The sequence below is a fragment of the Clupea harengus genome, chromosome 3, assembly GCF_900700415.2.
Source record: "Clupea harengus chromosome 3, Ch_v2.0.2, whole genome shotgun sequence".
Classification (NCBI taxonomy): domain Eukaryota; kingdom Metazoa; phylum Chordata; class Actinopteri; order Clupeiformes; family Clupeidae; genus Clupea; species Clupea harengus.
In genome coordinates, this window is record NC_045154.1 from 16,302,369 (window position 1) to 16,319,860 (window position 17,492).

Below are 17,492 nucleotides of genomic sequence, written 5' to 3' on the forward strand. Positions count from 1 at the left end.
TTTTTAAAAACTGGGCATTTGGTTAAAAGTGATGTGCCTAAAGTGCTCCAAACTTGGTGAAAAGAATCAGGGGACTGTCCTCAATCAGTGTGCCAAAAAAAAAAAAAAAATGTATTACACGGTTCTCTCATAGACACCCTAGCCAGTAGAAGATGATTTGATTCTCCCCCTGCACTTGTTGAACTCATTCAGTGGGCATGGCAACAGCAAAAAGGAGGATGAATGATTAGTGATTGGTGTTGGATTGGCTGACTGTGCTAACCAAGTGTGTGCTGAGAAAGTGGGAATAGATCTGGTTTGGGGCAGTTAAGATGTGCTAAGACTGATGAGCAAAGCAAACTCTGGCCCTGGAGTACAGCCATGTGGACCCCAATGTACACACACACGCACACATAAACACACACACAAGTAGTTCTGGGGGAGGGTAGATGTCTGGCCACTCTGTGACGTAAATAGTTACGATTTAAAAGAGAAACAGCAAGTGTAAGCAAATGAGTGAACGAGAGAGAGACAGACAGAGAAGATTCATCCTTCCAGTTTACAACATGCGTCTCATCAACCTGGTATAGTACCTGTGTGTATGTGTGTGTGTGTGTGTGTGTGTGTGTGTGTGTGTGTGTGTGTGTGTGTGTGTGTGTGTGTGTGTGTGTGTGTGTGTGTGTGTGTGTGAGTGAACGAGAGAGAGACAGAGACAGAGAAGATTCATCCTTCCAGTTTACAACATGCGTGTCAACCTGGTATAGTACATGTGTCTATGTGAGTGTGTGAGTCTGTGATTCGTTCTTCAAATCATAGCAAAAATTTGCACTTAAGTGCATGGTCTGAGCATGTCATATGTCAATCTGTGTGTTTACATATTTGGCTGCTACAGACATTCATGAAACCTTTAAAGTAAGGAGTCATGCACACTGATGCATCAATACAAACCAAACACTGAGATATTATTGAGCTGATGGAGGCCATGGAGTCAACCTATGGATTTTCTGTTTGGACTCTAAAACAGGGATGTTTTTTCCCCTTATGCTTTGTTTGGGCTCGTGTAGTTCATTAGCTGACATCACATGGCCCGTCTGTAGTTTAAAAAAAGCATAGGCTTCCTTGTTCTTTATAAGACGCTGAAGATGACTTAGTGCTGAAACACATCCGTCATTTTATACGCTTACAATAAATCAATCAAACAGAGTAAAGTGCATTTTGTTTTCTTTATTGATGTTTTAGATTGCAGAAAAAAAGCATGATTTCTTAGTGGATTCTCTTCAATTAGTGTGACCTTGCTTGTGTTATCTTTATGTGTGTGTGTGTGTGTGTGTGTGTGTGTGTGTGTGTGTGTGTGTGTGTGTGTGTGTGTGTGTGTGTGTGTGTGTGTGTGTGTGTGTGTGTGTGTGTGCTGAAGAAGTGATCTGTAACTCGTTTCTCTTCCAGGGTCCAGATCCTTCTCTGGCCTACCGGCCAGACCAGCAGCCGGTCACTAGCAAGGCCCAGACAGAGTTCAGGAACTTTGAGGTACAAGAACCTCACCCAAATATGTATTACATCATCAACAAGGGACATTTTTTTTCTAATTCTATGAAAACCCCTGTTGAAAAATACTACATTCTCACTTATAGTACTGATGAACCAGATAATGTCGTTTTCTAAAGTGCATTGTTGAACACAATTGCGTAGCAGTACACTGTAATTAACTCTGTGTCAATAAAGTGTCACGCCACAATTCCTTTCAATATTGAGAAGGTCTCATGTTCACCTTGATAACTCCTGAGGTAAATCTTTCATGTCTATGTGTGTGTGTTTCTCTTTCATGTCTGTGTGTGTGTGTGTTTGTCTTTCATGTCTGTGTGTGTGTGTTTGTCTTTCATGTCTGTGTGTGTGTGTTTGTCTTTCATGTCTGTGTGTTTCTCTTTCATGTCTATGTGTGTGTGTTTGTCATTCATATCTGTGTGTGTGTGTTTCTCAGAGTGGCGAGCTGTTTGACCGTGTATACAACACATACAAACTGATGCACACACACCAGACCCTGGATTTTGTCAAACGAAAGGTCAGTAAACTTCTGCCCAAATATTTTGCCCTTGCACACACATGCACACACAAATCCAAACACACACAGTTACTGGAACACTCGTTTACGAGGAAAGTAGTTAATGTTTTGCTGAACTTCCTAGTCATGTTAAGAACTTTGTAAACAGGTCTTATTAAAGAGTAATTACATCTCAGAGAACATCTGTTATTGTACAACTGCTTGTTTATACTTTGACCCTTTTGTAACTGAGTTGACCTGCACAGATGACGCTCACTTGAACACTTAAGGCTCCGCATTCAGTCAGCAAAGTTCAATGAACACTAAACATTCCCAGCATTCTAAAATTGGGTTTAGAATGTTGGGAGCACAGAATTGGAAGGAGTGGCAGTAGTAGTAATAGAATTGTACATCTGCTGCTATCTGAGAGGTGTGTCTACTTTGACCTTGTGTAGCTGAGTTGACCTACACTGATGAATCTCACTTGAACACTCTGTCAGCAAAGTTTAATGAACACCAACATTGGAAGGACAGTTGGAAGGAGTGGAAGTAGTAGTAATTTTTCCGAACACAGAGCCTCTTTCTTTACTGTTGCTAATGCTATGGTTGGGAGAGATAGCTGTCTTTTATCACACTGATCCGGCAACACCTAAAAGCTGGTCGGAGTGGGAGTTCACACTGAAGACAGTGCTCTCAAGCTACACAACACTCACAGCATCAGTGTTCTCAAGCTTCACAACACTCACAGCATCAGTGTTCTCAAGCTACACAACACTCACAGCATCTGTGCTTCTGCTTTTCAGTCCTGACCTCCACCATAACCTCTCTCCCTCCTCCTCTCCTGCACCTCCATCGTAACCTCTCTCCCTCCTCCTCTCCTGCCACTCAACTGCTCTTCCTCCTCTCTCTCTCTCTTTCTCTTTCTCTCTCTACCTCCTTCTTTCACACTCACTCCTCCTTTCTTTCCCTCCTTCCTTCACTCTCTCTTCCAATCCTCCTCTCCTTCCCTCCCTCCTCCCCTCCGTCCCCTCCTCCTCTCTCCCCCCCCCGCAGCATGTGGAGTGGAGTGGCTGCACCCACGCTAAGATGACCATGATGCAGGCCGTCGACTCCCTGGACCAGCTGGTAGACGAGTCCGACCCGGACGTGGACTTCCCCAACTCCTACCACGCCTTCCAGACGGCCGAAGGCATCCGCGCCCAGCACCCCGACGAAGGTCAGCCGGGGGTCAAATGGGTCAGCCTTCGGGGTCAGAGACAGTGGTTATGTGATTGTGACGTAATTCTCATTTCTCAGACTGGTTCCAGCTGGTTGGGCTCATCCATGATGTCGGAAAAATGATGGCTCTGTGGGGGGAGCCTCAGGTGAGTGACGGAGATGTGGACCAATGAAATGCATCTCCTCATAGGCAATACATTACGTTATGGAGTGGAGGGCGATATGTATCTCTTCATAGGCGATATAGAATCTTATGGACTGGAGGGCGATATGTATCTCTTCATAGGCGATATAGGAGGGCGATAAGTATCTTTTCAGGTACTTACTACCTTCTCAACTCAGTCAGTTCATGCGAAAGAATACTGCCCATCTACCACAGTCTTGTGTTGACTATATCTGTGTGTGTGTGTGTGTGTGTGTGTGTGTGTCTGTGTCTGTGTGTGTGTGTGTGTGTGTGTCTGTGTGTGTGTGTGCACGTGTCTGTGTGTGTGTCTGTGTGTGTGTGTTTGTAGTGGGCTGTAGTTGGGGACACTTTCCCAGTTGGCTGCAAATTTCAGGACTCCATCGTCTTCAGAGACACAACCTTTAAACAGAACCCAGACAACACTGACTCTGTGCGCAGGTATACACATGCGCACACACACACACACACACACACACACACACACACACACACACACACACACACACACACACTTATCCAGAGTAAGACATCTAATAAACTGTGAAAACCAATTAGACCTATGTAAATTTCACTTCATAACTTGATACCGTCACCCCATTTGCTTCCCTATGTGTGTGTGTGTGTGTGTGTGTGTGTGTGCGTGTATGTGTATATGTGTGTGTTCGTATATGTGTGTGTGTGTGTGTGTGCGTGTGTGTCTGTGTGCACATGCTGACTGGTTTTCTATTGCGTGTGTGTGTATATGTGTGTGTATGTTTGTGTGTAGTACCGAGTGTGGCATCTACAAGCCTAAATGTGGCCTGGAGAACGTGCTGATGTCCTGGGGACATGATGGTGAGATGACATTTTCATGAGCTGTTTGAGTGTGTGTGTGTGTGTGTGTGTGTGTGTGTGTGTGTGTGTGTGTGTGTGTGTCTGTCTGTCTGTCTGTCTGTCTGTCTGTGTCTGTCTGTGTGTCTGTGTCTGTCTGTCTGTGTGTGTGAGAAAGAGAGAGAGTGTGTGAGTGTGTGAATGAATGAATGAGTGAGTGAATGAGTGTGTGTGTGCATGTGTGTGTCTGTGTGCACATGCTGACTGGTTTTCTATTGCAGAGTACCTGTACCAGGTGATGAAGTTTAACAAGTGCACCCTTCCTGAGGAGGTGAAAAAAAAACTATACACATTTTTCTTAGTTATATACAGGAAAAGATGTTCAATTCCTTGTGCTATTGGTTGGGGACTTCCCACAGCGGCCAATCCTCTCACTGTCACACTGAAGTAGTCCATACAACAATACCCATCAACGTAGCCTAACCAATAGAACAACTGCCCAACCATAGATCCTGAGCAGCAGGACACAACAACACACAACTGGCTGGTGACAGCCGCAACACACACCGCATACCCGGGATCCGTAAGGGCACTCCCTCACAGTACAACATGCGCTGTCTGTAGCCTACAACTGCTAAACACAACAACATGAGTGCCCAACCATAGACACAACAACATGACTGCCCAACCATAGACACAACAACATGACTGCCCAACCGTAGACACAACAACATGACTGCCAAACCATAGATCCTGAGCAGCTGACTGGTGCCTAAATAATCAATCAGTAACACCACTGTGTGCTGTGAGATACATGCTGACCTGGGGTAGAGCTTCTGGGCTTCACTCAGAGCTGTTCAGGACGGTCTGTGTGCTCTGTGTGCTGGTGAGAGACACTTTGACCGGGGGTAGCACTTGACGGCTTCACTCGGCTGTTCAGGATGATCTGGTCTGACACAACGGGCATTGACCTTTTTTCGGTTATATAGATTTTCCGCTATTTCTGGTTTTATCAAACTGCTTTGAAAGCCTACACTTCCTACAATTTTTCTCAAATCCCGTATGGTAACTTTTTCTGAAATTTGGCACACTCATTAAGGACAGTCCCTTCTTTACTCACACCAAGTTTCATGTATCCCACTAGACCACACTAGCGCCACCAACGGGTCAAAGTTGGACTTTTGTTAACACTGTAACTTTTGAACCGTTTGACCGATTTTCAAAAATGAGGTACCATTGGATTCCTTGGATCAAGATCAAGATCAAGACGAATTCGACGTTCAATGGCGCCAATTTTCGGTTGTATAGATTTTCCGATATTTGCGCTTTTCTCAAAAACCTTTGAAAAGCCTACCCCTCCTACAATTTTTGTCAAATCTTCTTCAAAATCACCAGAGATGATCATCAGACCAAGCCAACATAATTTTGATCCTCACAACCGTTTGTCCGGTACAGCCACTCAAATTCAGCAGAAAAGCCGCCAAACAGGAAGTGAAGTAATATGTAAGCAAATCTTTGAGCTATAAACCTGGGTGACAGTGTTGCAGGGGTAGAGAAGGCGTTAAGTAATCAGAAGGTTGTCAGTTCAATTCTCTGTCAAAGTGTTCTTTAGCAAGACACTTCTTTCTTTTCTTCTTTCCCTTCTTCACTCTTCTTTCCTCTATTCTTTCCTTCTTCCACTCTTCTTTCCTTCGTTTACTCTTCTTTCCAAAATTGTGAAGAATATACATTTCCCCCTGGTTTCGCAATCTTTGGAGGAATCCGCATCGCTGCTTGCAGCTATATTTGTTGTTTGTTTTTGTGCGTTAATGGGAAACCTAGGGCTTTTTCCCAAATAGGGCCCAGTTGAAAAATCCTTAAGTTTCCCGTTAACTTGCGACACTTTCACTGATTTGCTCATGTGTGTTCTAGGGTCGGTACATGAGACTCTGACTGATTTGCTCATGTGGGTTCTAGGGTCGGTACATGAGACTCTGATTTGCACATGTGTGTTCTAGGGTCTGTACATGATCCGGTTCCATTCCTTCTACCCCTGGCACTGCGGGAACAGCTACACGCACCTGTGTGTTGACAAAGACATGAGCATGCTGTCCTGGGTCAAGGAGTTCAAGTACGGAACGCGCGCACACACACACACACACAAAGTACACATTCAGAAACAGAAAGGAACGCATAGAAAAATGGTCCAACCCCTTTGTATTTAAGTTTGCACTTAAGTAAATAGTCAAGACGTGTGTGTGTGTGTGTGTGTGTGCGAATGAATTTTGCCCATTCTGCAGTCGTGTACTGACGGTGTTTGTATTTGTGTATGCATCTTGATTCTTAAAGTAAGTTCGATCTGTACACTAAGAGTGTGTGTGTGTGTGTGTGTGTGTATGCGTGCGTCTTGATCCCACAGTAAGTTCGACCTGTACACCAAGAGTGAGGAGCTGCCTGACGTGGAATCCCTGAGGCCCTACTACCAGTCTCTCATTGACAAATACTGTCCAGGAGTCTTAGAGTGGTGACACACACACCTCCGCACACAGGCTGGCACTGGTGCTACACACACACACACACACACACACACTAGTTCTGATCAATCACACTATGCTCATCACAGAGAGAAATTAAAAAGAACTGACCTGCCCATCTATTACAAGTATCACAACGATATTGATTCCTCGTCACTATTTCATCACTCATCCTGATTCTAGGACTGTATACATGTCTTGATTTGATGGGGTCATAGCGGTATTGATTTGATGGGGTCATGGCAGTATTGATTTGACGGGGTCATGGCGGTATTGATTTGATGGGGTCATAGTGGTATTGTGATTAGTGCTGTGAAGGGATGAGGGAAGCATTTGTCAAATCACAGGATTACATTTTATTATAAACTTTGAAAAAGTCATAAAAGTTTCTCTCTGTTTTTTTTGCTAGTTCAGCAAACGCATACGCAGACACACACACAAAAATGCAAACACACACACACAGTCAAAAGAGCAAGGGAACAAGAGCAAAAACATAAGAGAACAAACAAGTTTAAAGATCAAACTCAAGGCTGTATGAAAGCATAACATTAAAGACCAAGACAAACCACCACCACACACACACACACACACACACACACACACACACACACACACACACACACACACACACACACACACACACACACACACACACACAACAGAGAATCCATAAATAAAACAGTGAATGGTCAAACATGAAAAAAAAAAAACACGAGAGGCAAGGAAGGTTAGATAAGAGTGTATGCGCTTGTACAAAAAGTGATAAGAGTGTACATCTTTATGGAAACACTGTATTTGCCTGTGTGTGTTTACATCTTTATGGATACATTGTACAGCTTCAGTGCAAAGCTAAACCAACAGATACGAATCATAGAATCGTAAACCATTCTGCCATGGTGTGTGGTGTGGAATGGTATGTGTGTGTGTGTGTGTGTGTGTGTGTGTGTTAAGACACAAATGCTCAGTTGAAAATCCAAAAGGGTGAAAGTGTCATCAGAGGTGAGAATCCTATGATTGAATTACTTCCTCAGAGAGTCAGCGCTGTCCTCCTCTTCCTCTTCCTCTTCCTCTGCTCTCTAATCACCTCCTCCGTTCCCCTTCTCCTCCTCCTCCTCACTCGTCTCCTCTTCTCCCTCTTCTGCTCTCTTCTCTCCTCCTCTGTTCATCTTCTCTTCTTCTTCCTCCTCCTCCTCCTCCTCCTCTTCTCTCTCTTCTGCTCTCTTCTCTCCATTCGCCTTCTCTTCTCCTTCCTCCTCCTCATCACTCCTCTCCTCCATGCCCTTTTCTCTTTCGTCCTTCTCCTCCTCTTCATCCTTCTTCATCGTGTATTCTTCAACGTCCCCACCTCCTCTCCTGTCCTCCTCCTCCTCCGTCTGTTTCTCTTGTGTGTGTCCAGGTGGTGTCTGGCTGTTCTGCTGTCTAGCGTTGTGTCTTTCCCTCTCGCTGGCCTCGTCATGCCTGTGAGTGGGGGTGTGTGTGTGTGACAGAAGCTGTTTCAGCACACACGCTCCGGCCACAGCGATGAAGAGGGACCAGATGACCACAGGGGCGGGCAGCACACACACAGTCTCACGCACACTCGCGAGGACCTGGGCCAATGCAGCCTTAGAGGTGCGCCTTGCTGGAGCCTTTTCCTATGGGTGGGCGCACACACACACGCACATACACACACGCACACGCACACACACACACACACACACAAACATTTTTCATATCATAAGTGCTTTGAGTACTTATAAAACCGCTATATAAGTCAAAGGTATTATTATTATTATAATAATAATATCATCACTGAGCGTGCATGCACAAACAAACGCACACGTACAAACACACGTACAAACACACACACTGCTGTTACCTTTAGTCCACCCTGACTCAGCATGTTCTCTAGGAAAGAGTCACCCAACTGCACTGTGGGATAGAACTCCTCCACATACACCCTCCGCCACCACCGAATGGGGTACGTCCTGCAAAGAGACACACACACACACACACACACACACACACACACACACACACACACACACACACACACACACACACACACACACACACACACACACACACACACACACACACACACGATTCATTTGACAGTGTCTTTTGAACACAGTTGGGCCCTAATAGAGGGTCCTTACGTGCAACAAAGGACACTGCGCAATCGCAGGGCTGCAGAAATTCTGCAAAATCAACGTATAAATTGCAGTTCATAGTCTGGAAATTAGAGTATTGATTGTTATGCTATCAATCATTTTCTCTTGTTCTTCTGCTGGAGTGTGGCTAGGACTGTTTTGCTATTAAAACGTTGAGTATTTCATTATTTTGTGAACAAATGCTTTAAAGATGACCTTGATGGTTTTGGTGTGTCGACTGATAAGGGCATAGAGCGCTTTCTTTTCTCCACATCATAAGTGCTAATGGGCCTTTTTCCCCTAAAGAAATGAGGCTACTCCCCTACCTTTACTCCGGTACTCATCTCTACTAACTGCTTCACTTCCCTTTCCACTGTATTCTAGTAGAAGTACTCTATATCTATATATACTCTAAGTATCCCACTGTATTCTAGTAGAAGTGCTCTATATACACTTTAAGTATCCCACTGTATTCTAGTAGAGGTGCTGTATATATAATTTAAGTATCCCACTGTATTCTAGTAGAAGTGCTCAATTTATATATACTAATATACTATTTTCCCTTTCATGCGTGTTTATTGGGCCTACAGGCCTATGTGTCGAACAATATGAAGAACACGGCACTGATTACACTTTGGTGGTTTGAACTGTACTGGGCTTTTATCAATTCAACACGACCTATATCGTTTCACAATGCCAATTTAACAGTTTAAATATGTTCATAACATACCCTGATGTCTGTTGGACTTCAAACAAACAAACCAAACAAATGATAAGTGGCTTGTCATCACAGCACATGTCAGAATTCCTGTTGACGCACCCACAAACTCAAACGCTTCCCACTACTCTAAGGTCTTATAAGATGCCTCCACTTCTTGATGCGCCCTTTGCACACCATCATTACATCACACACATAATGCACAGCTTGTCGCCCTATCAAATTAGAGCCTGATATGTGTTGCTGGTACACATGGTGTACAGTCTGCAGTCAGTAGGTGCGGTTAAAGTCAGCGATGAGTGCGGTTAAAGTCATCGATGAGTGCGGTTCAAGTCAGCGGTGAGTGCGGTTTAAGTCAACGATGAGTGCGGTTAAAGTCAGCGATGAGTGCGGTTAAAGGCAGCAGTGTTCTCACCCGTCCTCCTTGGGTCCGGTAAACCAGTACTTGTAGCGATGAGCTCTGAGGAAGGTAGGGGGCTGATCCTTGAACGGGTAGTTTGATTCGTCGGCCTGAATCAGCCGGATCACTGGAACAAAGACACACACACACACACATAGACATGCACAAACATTATATTAACACACATCAGTCTGTAGTCAGCTGATCTCTATCAAACACACATCTCTCACACACACACACACACACACACACACACACACACACACACACACACACACACCTCATCACTGAAGTAGGTCTGCACCAACACACACTTGGTCTCAGTAGCAAAAGAAGTTTATGTTCATCACCCCCTTACACACAGAGCTACACACACACACCATCTTTCTTTCCCTGCAGTAGTCTGTATAGCAGGCTGGTGAACCAGGGGCTCTGGTGGTAGGGCCCCATATCCATATCCATATCCATACACACACACACACACACACACACACTCACCATCCTTTTTCCCCTGCAGTAGTCGGTAGAGCAGGCTGCTAAACCAGGGGCTCTGGTGGTTAGGCCCTAGGGCAGCGAACCACATCTGCCAGTCCAGCCTGGGTTGGTGGGGAGTCAGAAAGGGTGGAGGTGCACTCATGTTCCCCGGCTTATACATGAACTCTATCTCCTACAGAGGGAAAGAGGGAGAGGGAGAGAGAGAGAGAGAAGAGGAGAGCGAGAAGGAAAGAGAGAGAGAGAAGAGGAGAGAGAGCGTGAGACAGAAAGAGGGAAAGAGATGGAGTGAGAGGGAAAAAAAAAAGAGTGAGAGAGAGTGAATGTGAAAGAGGGAGAGAGAAAATTAGTGAACGTGAGAGAATGAGGGAAAGAAATGGAGTGAGAGAAGGAAAGAGAGAGTGAGAGAAAGAGGGAAAGAAATTGAGTGAGACAAAGGAGAACAAGAGAAAGGAGGTCTGATGTGTGTGTATATTTCTACGTGTATGTGTGTGTGTGTGTGTGTGTGTGTGTGTGTGTGTGTGCCTCTGACCGTCCAGGTCTTCCGGTCCCAGCTGCCCTCGATTATGACCTCTGGACGACCTCCAACGCCGGTCATCCTGCGGAAGAGGCCGTATGAGTTTGTCAGCTGGTAGCGGTCCGTCACCTCAAACGCCCGCTTTACGCCCGGCCAAAGAGCATTGTTAGCATCGTAGTCTAGGAATGTGAAGGGCACCTGGGATCACAGACACACACACACACACACACACAGTGATAAAAGTAAACAGTTATGTTCATCTGCAGCACCAGTTGTGTGGTACATCTCACCATTATTAAAGGGTTCCTTCACGCACACACACACACACACACACACACACACGCAAGTTTAATTACTGACTCGTTGGAGAATAGTTACTGACCAAGCTGATGGCGAACATGCTTGCAGCTGCAGCAGCCATCACACCCCACTGGAGAGTGCTCCAGAAGCGCAACAACACACCCTTCATACACACACACCTGCACGAGAGAGACAGAGAGTTACACACAAAGGCCTCTTACACACTCAGAAGAAAGAGAAAGTACACACACACACACACACACACTCTCTCACTTGATCATTGCCCTGATAATCTCCCAGGTTAGGGATAGAACTCCAATCCAGATGCTGGGAATCAACACATCCTTCAGAAGTGCCATGAACTGGTGATATGTGAAGGCTGGAAAACAAACACACACACACACACACACACAAGTACATATGTGTGTAGGCAGTCGCACACACGTGCGCACACACACAATTAACTACCATCTGATTGAAGAGCAAGTTAAGACATAACACTGAATGTAAAGTACACTAAAGTACATACAATTTTAATTTGTACAGTACTGGAAGTTTTCCATCACATTTTACAGAAGCACACTGGATGGTTTACATAGGAATCGGAAACCAACCAGTCTTTGACAAGACCTCCTTCTTCTCCCAGTCCATCTGCAGGCTGAAGTGAAGGCTGGCCCAGTAGGCCAGTAGGATATACACAGACAGCTCCACACACACACATCCCCATGACCACGCTTTCTCCAGAGTGCCTGCTGGTGCAAACCACACACACACACACACACACACACACACACACACACACACACACACATTATGGAAACAAATTATGCCTCTCCGAAAGCTTGTATGAACTTTTGTGAAACCTCTCCTCTTATCCCTCTTTGCAATTACCACACCCTAGTGTGCATGTATTCTTAGGTGTGTGTGTGTGTGTGTGTGTGTGTGTGTGTGTGTGTGTGTGTGTGTGTGTGTGTGTGTGTGTGTGTGTGTGTGTGTTGAATTGAAAGCTTTTATTGTCATTGTATTGTCATTGCATTTGCAAAATTTGTGCCTGTGCCTGTTTAGGTGTTTACTTTGTACACCTAGATCTTGCCACTCATAATGCACATGTGTGTGTGACCATGTGTGTGTGTGTGAGCATGTGTGTGTGTGTGAGCATGTGTGTGTGTGAGCATGTGTGTGTGTGTGCTTGTGAGTATGTGTGTGTGTGTGTGAGTGTGTGTGAGAGTGTGTGCTTGTGAGTATGTGTGTGTGTGTGTGAGTGTGTGTGTGTCTGCACGCGTCATACTCTGTGGTTTGCGGGTGTCTGCAGAGGTCCTGCGCAGCAGGAAGTTGATGTGTTCATCATCCAGCAGGGAGAAACAGAGTGCGAGCGTCAGCAGGTTAAAGAAGTTATAATTCCCTGAGAGGATAATCAGCACCTGCAACAACACCTACACACACACACACACTTTATGGCTTTGTTCACCAACAGAATAAAGTACAATGACACACTGTATATTACCAGAACCGGATTATAAAACTGAAGTTGCAGTAACAGTTCTACCTACCCATCATGGAGGTATTGTACAGACCTGGAGAGAGCGGGGAAGGATCACCCAGCTTAACTTCAATGGCATATGCTATGCTATCTACTTCAGCCCAGAAAGTACCAAATTGACCAAACTGAAATGTTCCATATTGGGTGTACAAGCCTACTTTAATTACTTTTGTCCTATAAAATGCTACCCTGCCAGATATAAACTTGCACTGCGACAAGCCAACCACATTCCAGATTGGGTTCTTGAGCATCATGGCTAGTTTTCAACATCCACCAATCAGCATAGACAACACACTACTTTTTAAACGCCTGTTGTTGTATCTTATGTGCTGCCTAATAGGCTTTTCATAAAAATGTGGGTGGAAGCGAGTGCCTGTGTGTGTGTGTGTGCGTGTGTGTGTGTGTGTGTGTGTGTGTGCGAGCTGTGTGTGTGTGAGCAAATGTGTGTGGAAGCGAGTGCCCATGGGACGACAATTTTAAAGATGTCTGCGGCCAATTTGGATGCTAACTGGCTGAAGCTAACTGGCTGAAGCTAACCCTCCAAATCCTGACGCTCTGCTACTTCACTATTTTTAAGACTGACATTCTTACAAATGACTTCACCAGTGAGAACTACACTACCTGGTTGTTTATCATACCAATTCTCCATACACACTTGCACACACACACACACCTGCATGTAGAAGGCGGCGAGGCGGTGGCGTCGTATGGGGCTAAAGAAGAGGAAGGGCACAGGGATCTCGATGAGGAAGGTGGCCACCACACTGAACTTCTGCCACCACACGGGGAGCTGGTGAGCGAACCAGGCCAGAGGGGTGGGGATGCACTGAGTCTCATAGTGGTAGGTCATCGCTGTGGACACGGACACGGACACACACACACACACACACACACACACACACACACACACACACACACACACACACACACACACACACACACACACACACACACACACACACACACACACACACACACACACACACACACACTCAGAAACAGGTAGGCAGACAGACAAACAGACAGACACACACACACACAAAAGAAGGCAGGCAGAAAGACAGACCCACACAGATACAAATGAAAGAACAATGTATACATGCGCACACGCACACACACACACACCTGTAAGACCCCACCAGGTGGGGCAGCGGCTGGTGAGCTTGACCACCCCGGAGGCAAACATGAGCCGGAAGAGCAACCAGCGCACCAGCCACAGCGTCATGTTGTCATTGAAACAACCCCGCAAACGGCCCCAGGGCAAGTACATAGGGGCCACCAACACACACAGAAACCCCGTCTCCAGCAGCAGATTATCCCTGTGGAGGGAGAGGGAGAGAGAGAGAGAGAGAGAGAGAGAGAGAGAGAGAGAGAGAGAGGGAGAGGGAGAGGGAGAGAGAGAGCAAAAGAGAGAGAGAGAAGGAGGGAGGGAGAGACAAAGCGAGTTAGAAATAAATGTGCATTTACCTTCACTCTTTAAAAGTCAAGTGTCAATATTAGACTGCAGAGGACTTTGCTAAAGCATGGCATCTAACATCAACTAAATATAACTATATGACTACACTGTTTTGCACTATACATTCTACATCCTACACTGTACATAACTGTATTGTATTGTTTGTTTGTATTGTCTGTATATATTGTTTGTAATTATTGTAAATATGAGAGAGCTGCAAGACACCAGAATTTCCCCACGGGATTAATAAAGTATTTATCTATCTATCTATCTATCTATCTATCAACTGAATTCATTTCCTGTCCCGTTTTATACCCACTCTCCAGCTACTTTATTTACCAACGTTTGGGGATATGAGACTGAACTTCATACAAAACACACACACACACACACAGAATACCACTCACCACTGGAAGTAGAGAAACACCTGGCCCACCTGTTTTGTGTAAAGGCAAAAAAATATCCAGTTCAGAGACAGAAAAAGGTGGATATCCGTGCGTGCGAGCGTGCGTGTGTGCGTATATCCGTGTGTGTGAGTCTGCGTATATCCGTGTGTGTGTGTCTGCGTATATCCGTGCGTGTGGGTCTGCGTATATCCGTGCGTGTGGGTCTGTGTATATCCGTGCGTGTGGGTCTGTGTATATCCGTGCGTGTGTGCCTATGTCTGTGCGTGCGTGCGTGCGTATATCCGCACGTGTGTGTCTGCGTATATCCGTGCGTGCGTGTCTGACACTGTCAGCACAACAGCCTCAATTGAAACCCCACTTCCCCTCCTGATGGCACAATGACCACAACAAAGCTAGCCACAAGATGTCATCTGTAACAGTGTTCAGGTTTGCATACATGTATGGGCGAGAGATGATCAAGTGTGTGTATGTATGCACTGAGGAGGGACCTCGTTACCTGATAAAGTGACAGGTACAGTATCCAGAGGCAAAGGTAGAGCCGACAGTCCCGTAGCCTGTGCGTCAGAGTTGACAGGAGGCTGAGTGCGATCCCCATCAGGGCTATAAGCTCCATGCCCTGTTGGGTATCCAGCCCAAGTTTGGGACCCAGCCACAAGAGGGTGGGAGAATCTCTCAGTTGCTCCCAGATTCCTTTGCCTGTGTAGCGCAGCGTCCATCGCGCTGGCATCAAACCGTCGTTGCCATAGAGACCTATGGCGGAAAAGAGGGGCGTGATCAAACTTGTCAGTTCACTGGGCTAGCTGAAGACCATTACCAGTATTTCGTTTAAACACTTCATAGAGTCGAAGGCGATCTCAAACACTAATGAAAACGAAGCGGCAATCAATGCACGCCAAATCACGTTTGTGGCCCCAAACTTGTAGCTAACATTAGCTACTTATGATATCGTAGTGTTCCCTAGTTCGTATCTAAAGTTAGCTAGCTAACTTGCTAGGTCCACCAAAGTACCTGCCGTTACATGCATTCTTTAGTAAGGCGTTTCTGAGAACTGACCATTCTTGATCACTGAAAAGAAACATTGACATCATGTTAGCATCGGTCTAGAAAGAGTATTACGAACACAAGGTATGCGTTGTTTAAACTTGCATTCTGCAGGCAAAATACCCGAAATCATCTTCAACAAACAAGATTCTCATTAAAGACTAACAGTCCTGAATGCTAGATTTGCTAGAAACAAGCATCAGTCAAATTTAAATGTATGTTAATGTTGATATCAACGTTCAGTTCAGTTACTCTATAGTAATAATAAGATGCACGTGATATTTAAGTTACTGTAAACTTATCTAAACATTCACAGCATGAAAAGTAAAATAATGCTGAACTGAAACATGCTGTTAGCATAACATTAGTGCTAGCCCTTGTATGCTAACAGGAATTTGCAAACAACCTAGGCTCAGAACAGTTTATCCAAGGAAACGTGTCAATCACCTGGAATCTGTATGTATAGGGAAGCAAAGGCAAACATATAGATGGCAGACATGCACCAAAGGAACGCTTGAATTGGCAGCCGTATTTCCCCCATCTTGCCACGCCAGATTCCCAAGCCTGTCCTGCAGGAGGAGGAGTGGAAATCGGGACAGGACGGATGCGCACACGCACGAGAGGGCGGACACGTAGCACGAGCTAAGGAAAAATCATGTCCAGCAGCAAAGGCGCAACTTATCACACCAAGCTCTTAAAACGGGCACCACCTATAGGCAATGAGATCAGGCACAAGTTTCAGCTTGGCGCGAGTGAGTGATGTCATTTCCCCCCTCTCCTTGCAACTTCTTTCACTGCTTACAACCTTCTGGACTTCATGTATGAGTTAAGGCCTAGGCTATGATACCTCTTTAGTTGGTCAAATCAACTTTTTAATGAGCATATTGCATGTCTCCAAATAAGATAACAAAATAAGGTAACATCTCATCACCAAGCACACTGAACAAAAACAATTTAAACACACGACTAAAACGTTTCTTCCACTAACAAACAAGCAAAGAAACATTAACACAGCTGACAAAACTTACTTTGCAATAGCCTACTCAGCCAGAGGTGAGTAACCACAGGTTCATCAGTTCATCTCCGCTGGGGTTTGCGCTCCTTACACCACAGTGATTAATGCATTTATTTAAAGAGGTATTAATTCAATTCAATTCAATTTTATTTATATAGCGCCAGAACAATAAAATTGTCTCAAGGCGCTTTACAGAGTCCAGAGCCTGGACCCCCTTAGTGCAAGCACGATGGCAACAAGGGCAAGGAAAAACTCTCTGTTAGTCAGGAAGGAACCTTAAGCAGAGCCATGGCACATAAGGGGGGACCCATCTGCTTGAGGTCGGCCGGGTGGAGATGGGAAGGGGGGATGGGGGAGGGTTGTGTGGCAGAAGGGGAAGGTAAACAGCAAGTGTTGTACACAGCATGCATTTGGTAGATGCACATAATATATATACAGACATCAGGTGGTATATACATGATACATACAAAAACAGCTTAGTGGGTATACACTGTGCCCATAGGGTTACTGTTACAGGGGTGAGGAGAGTAGGAACAGAAAAACATGTCTGTGGTGGCAATAATATATATAGCATATAAATGGTAGCATAGGGTAGAGTAAGTGTGCGGTAGTACGGTGCCGATGGGTGCAGTGGGCCGAGGGTGCTACAGGTAGATCGGGTGGAGAGACTACAGCAGCGTCCCATAGCGAAGATAGTCTAGACTAGGAGACAAAGAAAAGACAGAGTGAGTGGGT

The 17,492-nt window shown here is 45.3% G+C and overlaps 2 protein-coding genes across 2 annotated transcripts; one reads left to right on the top strand and one right to left on the bottom strand.

The window, feature by feature from the left end:
- Positions 1–407: 407 nt before the first annotated feature.
- miox (myo-inositol oxygenase) lies at positions 408–7,119 on the top strand. The gene is made up of 10 exons (XM_012818817.3): positions 408–563; positions 1,423–1,503; positions 1,955–2,035; positions 3,068–3,230; positions 3,311–3,378; positions 3,745–3,854; positions 4,183–4,250; positions 4,508–4,557; positions 6,224–6,336; positions 6,625–7,119. Exons 1-10 carry the CDS (start codon positions 492–494, stop codon positions 6,731–6,733), a joined length of 915 nt encoding a protein of 304 aa, XP_012674271.1. The 5' UTR covers positions 408–491; the 3' UTR covers positions 6,734–7,119.
- lmf2a (lipase maturation factor 2a) lies at positions 7,027–16,519 on the bottom strand. Its single transcript, XM_042707421.1, has 15 exons — positions 16,190–16,519; positions 15,198–15,451; positions 14,702–14,730; positions 13,964–14,157; positions 13,512–13,690; positions 12,587–12,731; positions 11,913–12,047; positions 11,572–11,677; positions 11,381–11,477; positions 11,014–11,196; positions 10,488–10,656; positions 10,005–10,116; positions 8,598–8,706; positions 7,938–8,373; positions 7,027–7,049 (listed from the first exon to the last, which is right to left on the bottom strand). The coding sequence occupies exons 1-15, from the start codon at positions 16,281–16,283 to the stop codon at positions 7,027–7,029; spliced, it is 2,265 nt and encodes a 754-aa protein (XP_042563355.1). The 5' UTR covers positions 16,284–16,519.
- Positions 16,520–17,492: the final 973 nt, after the last annotated feature.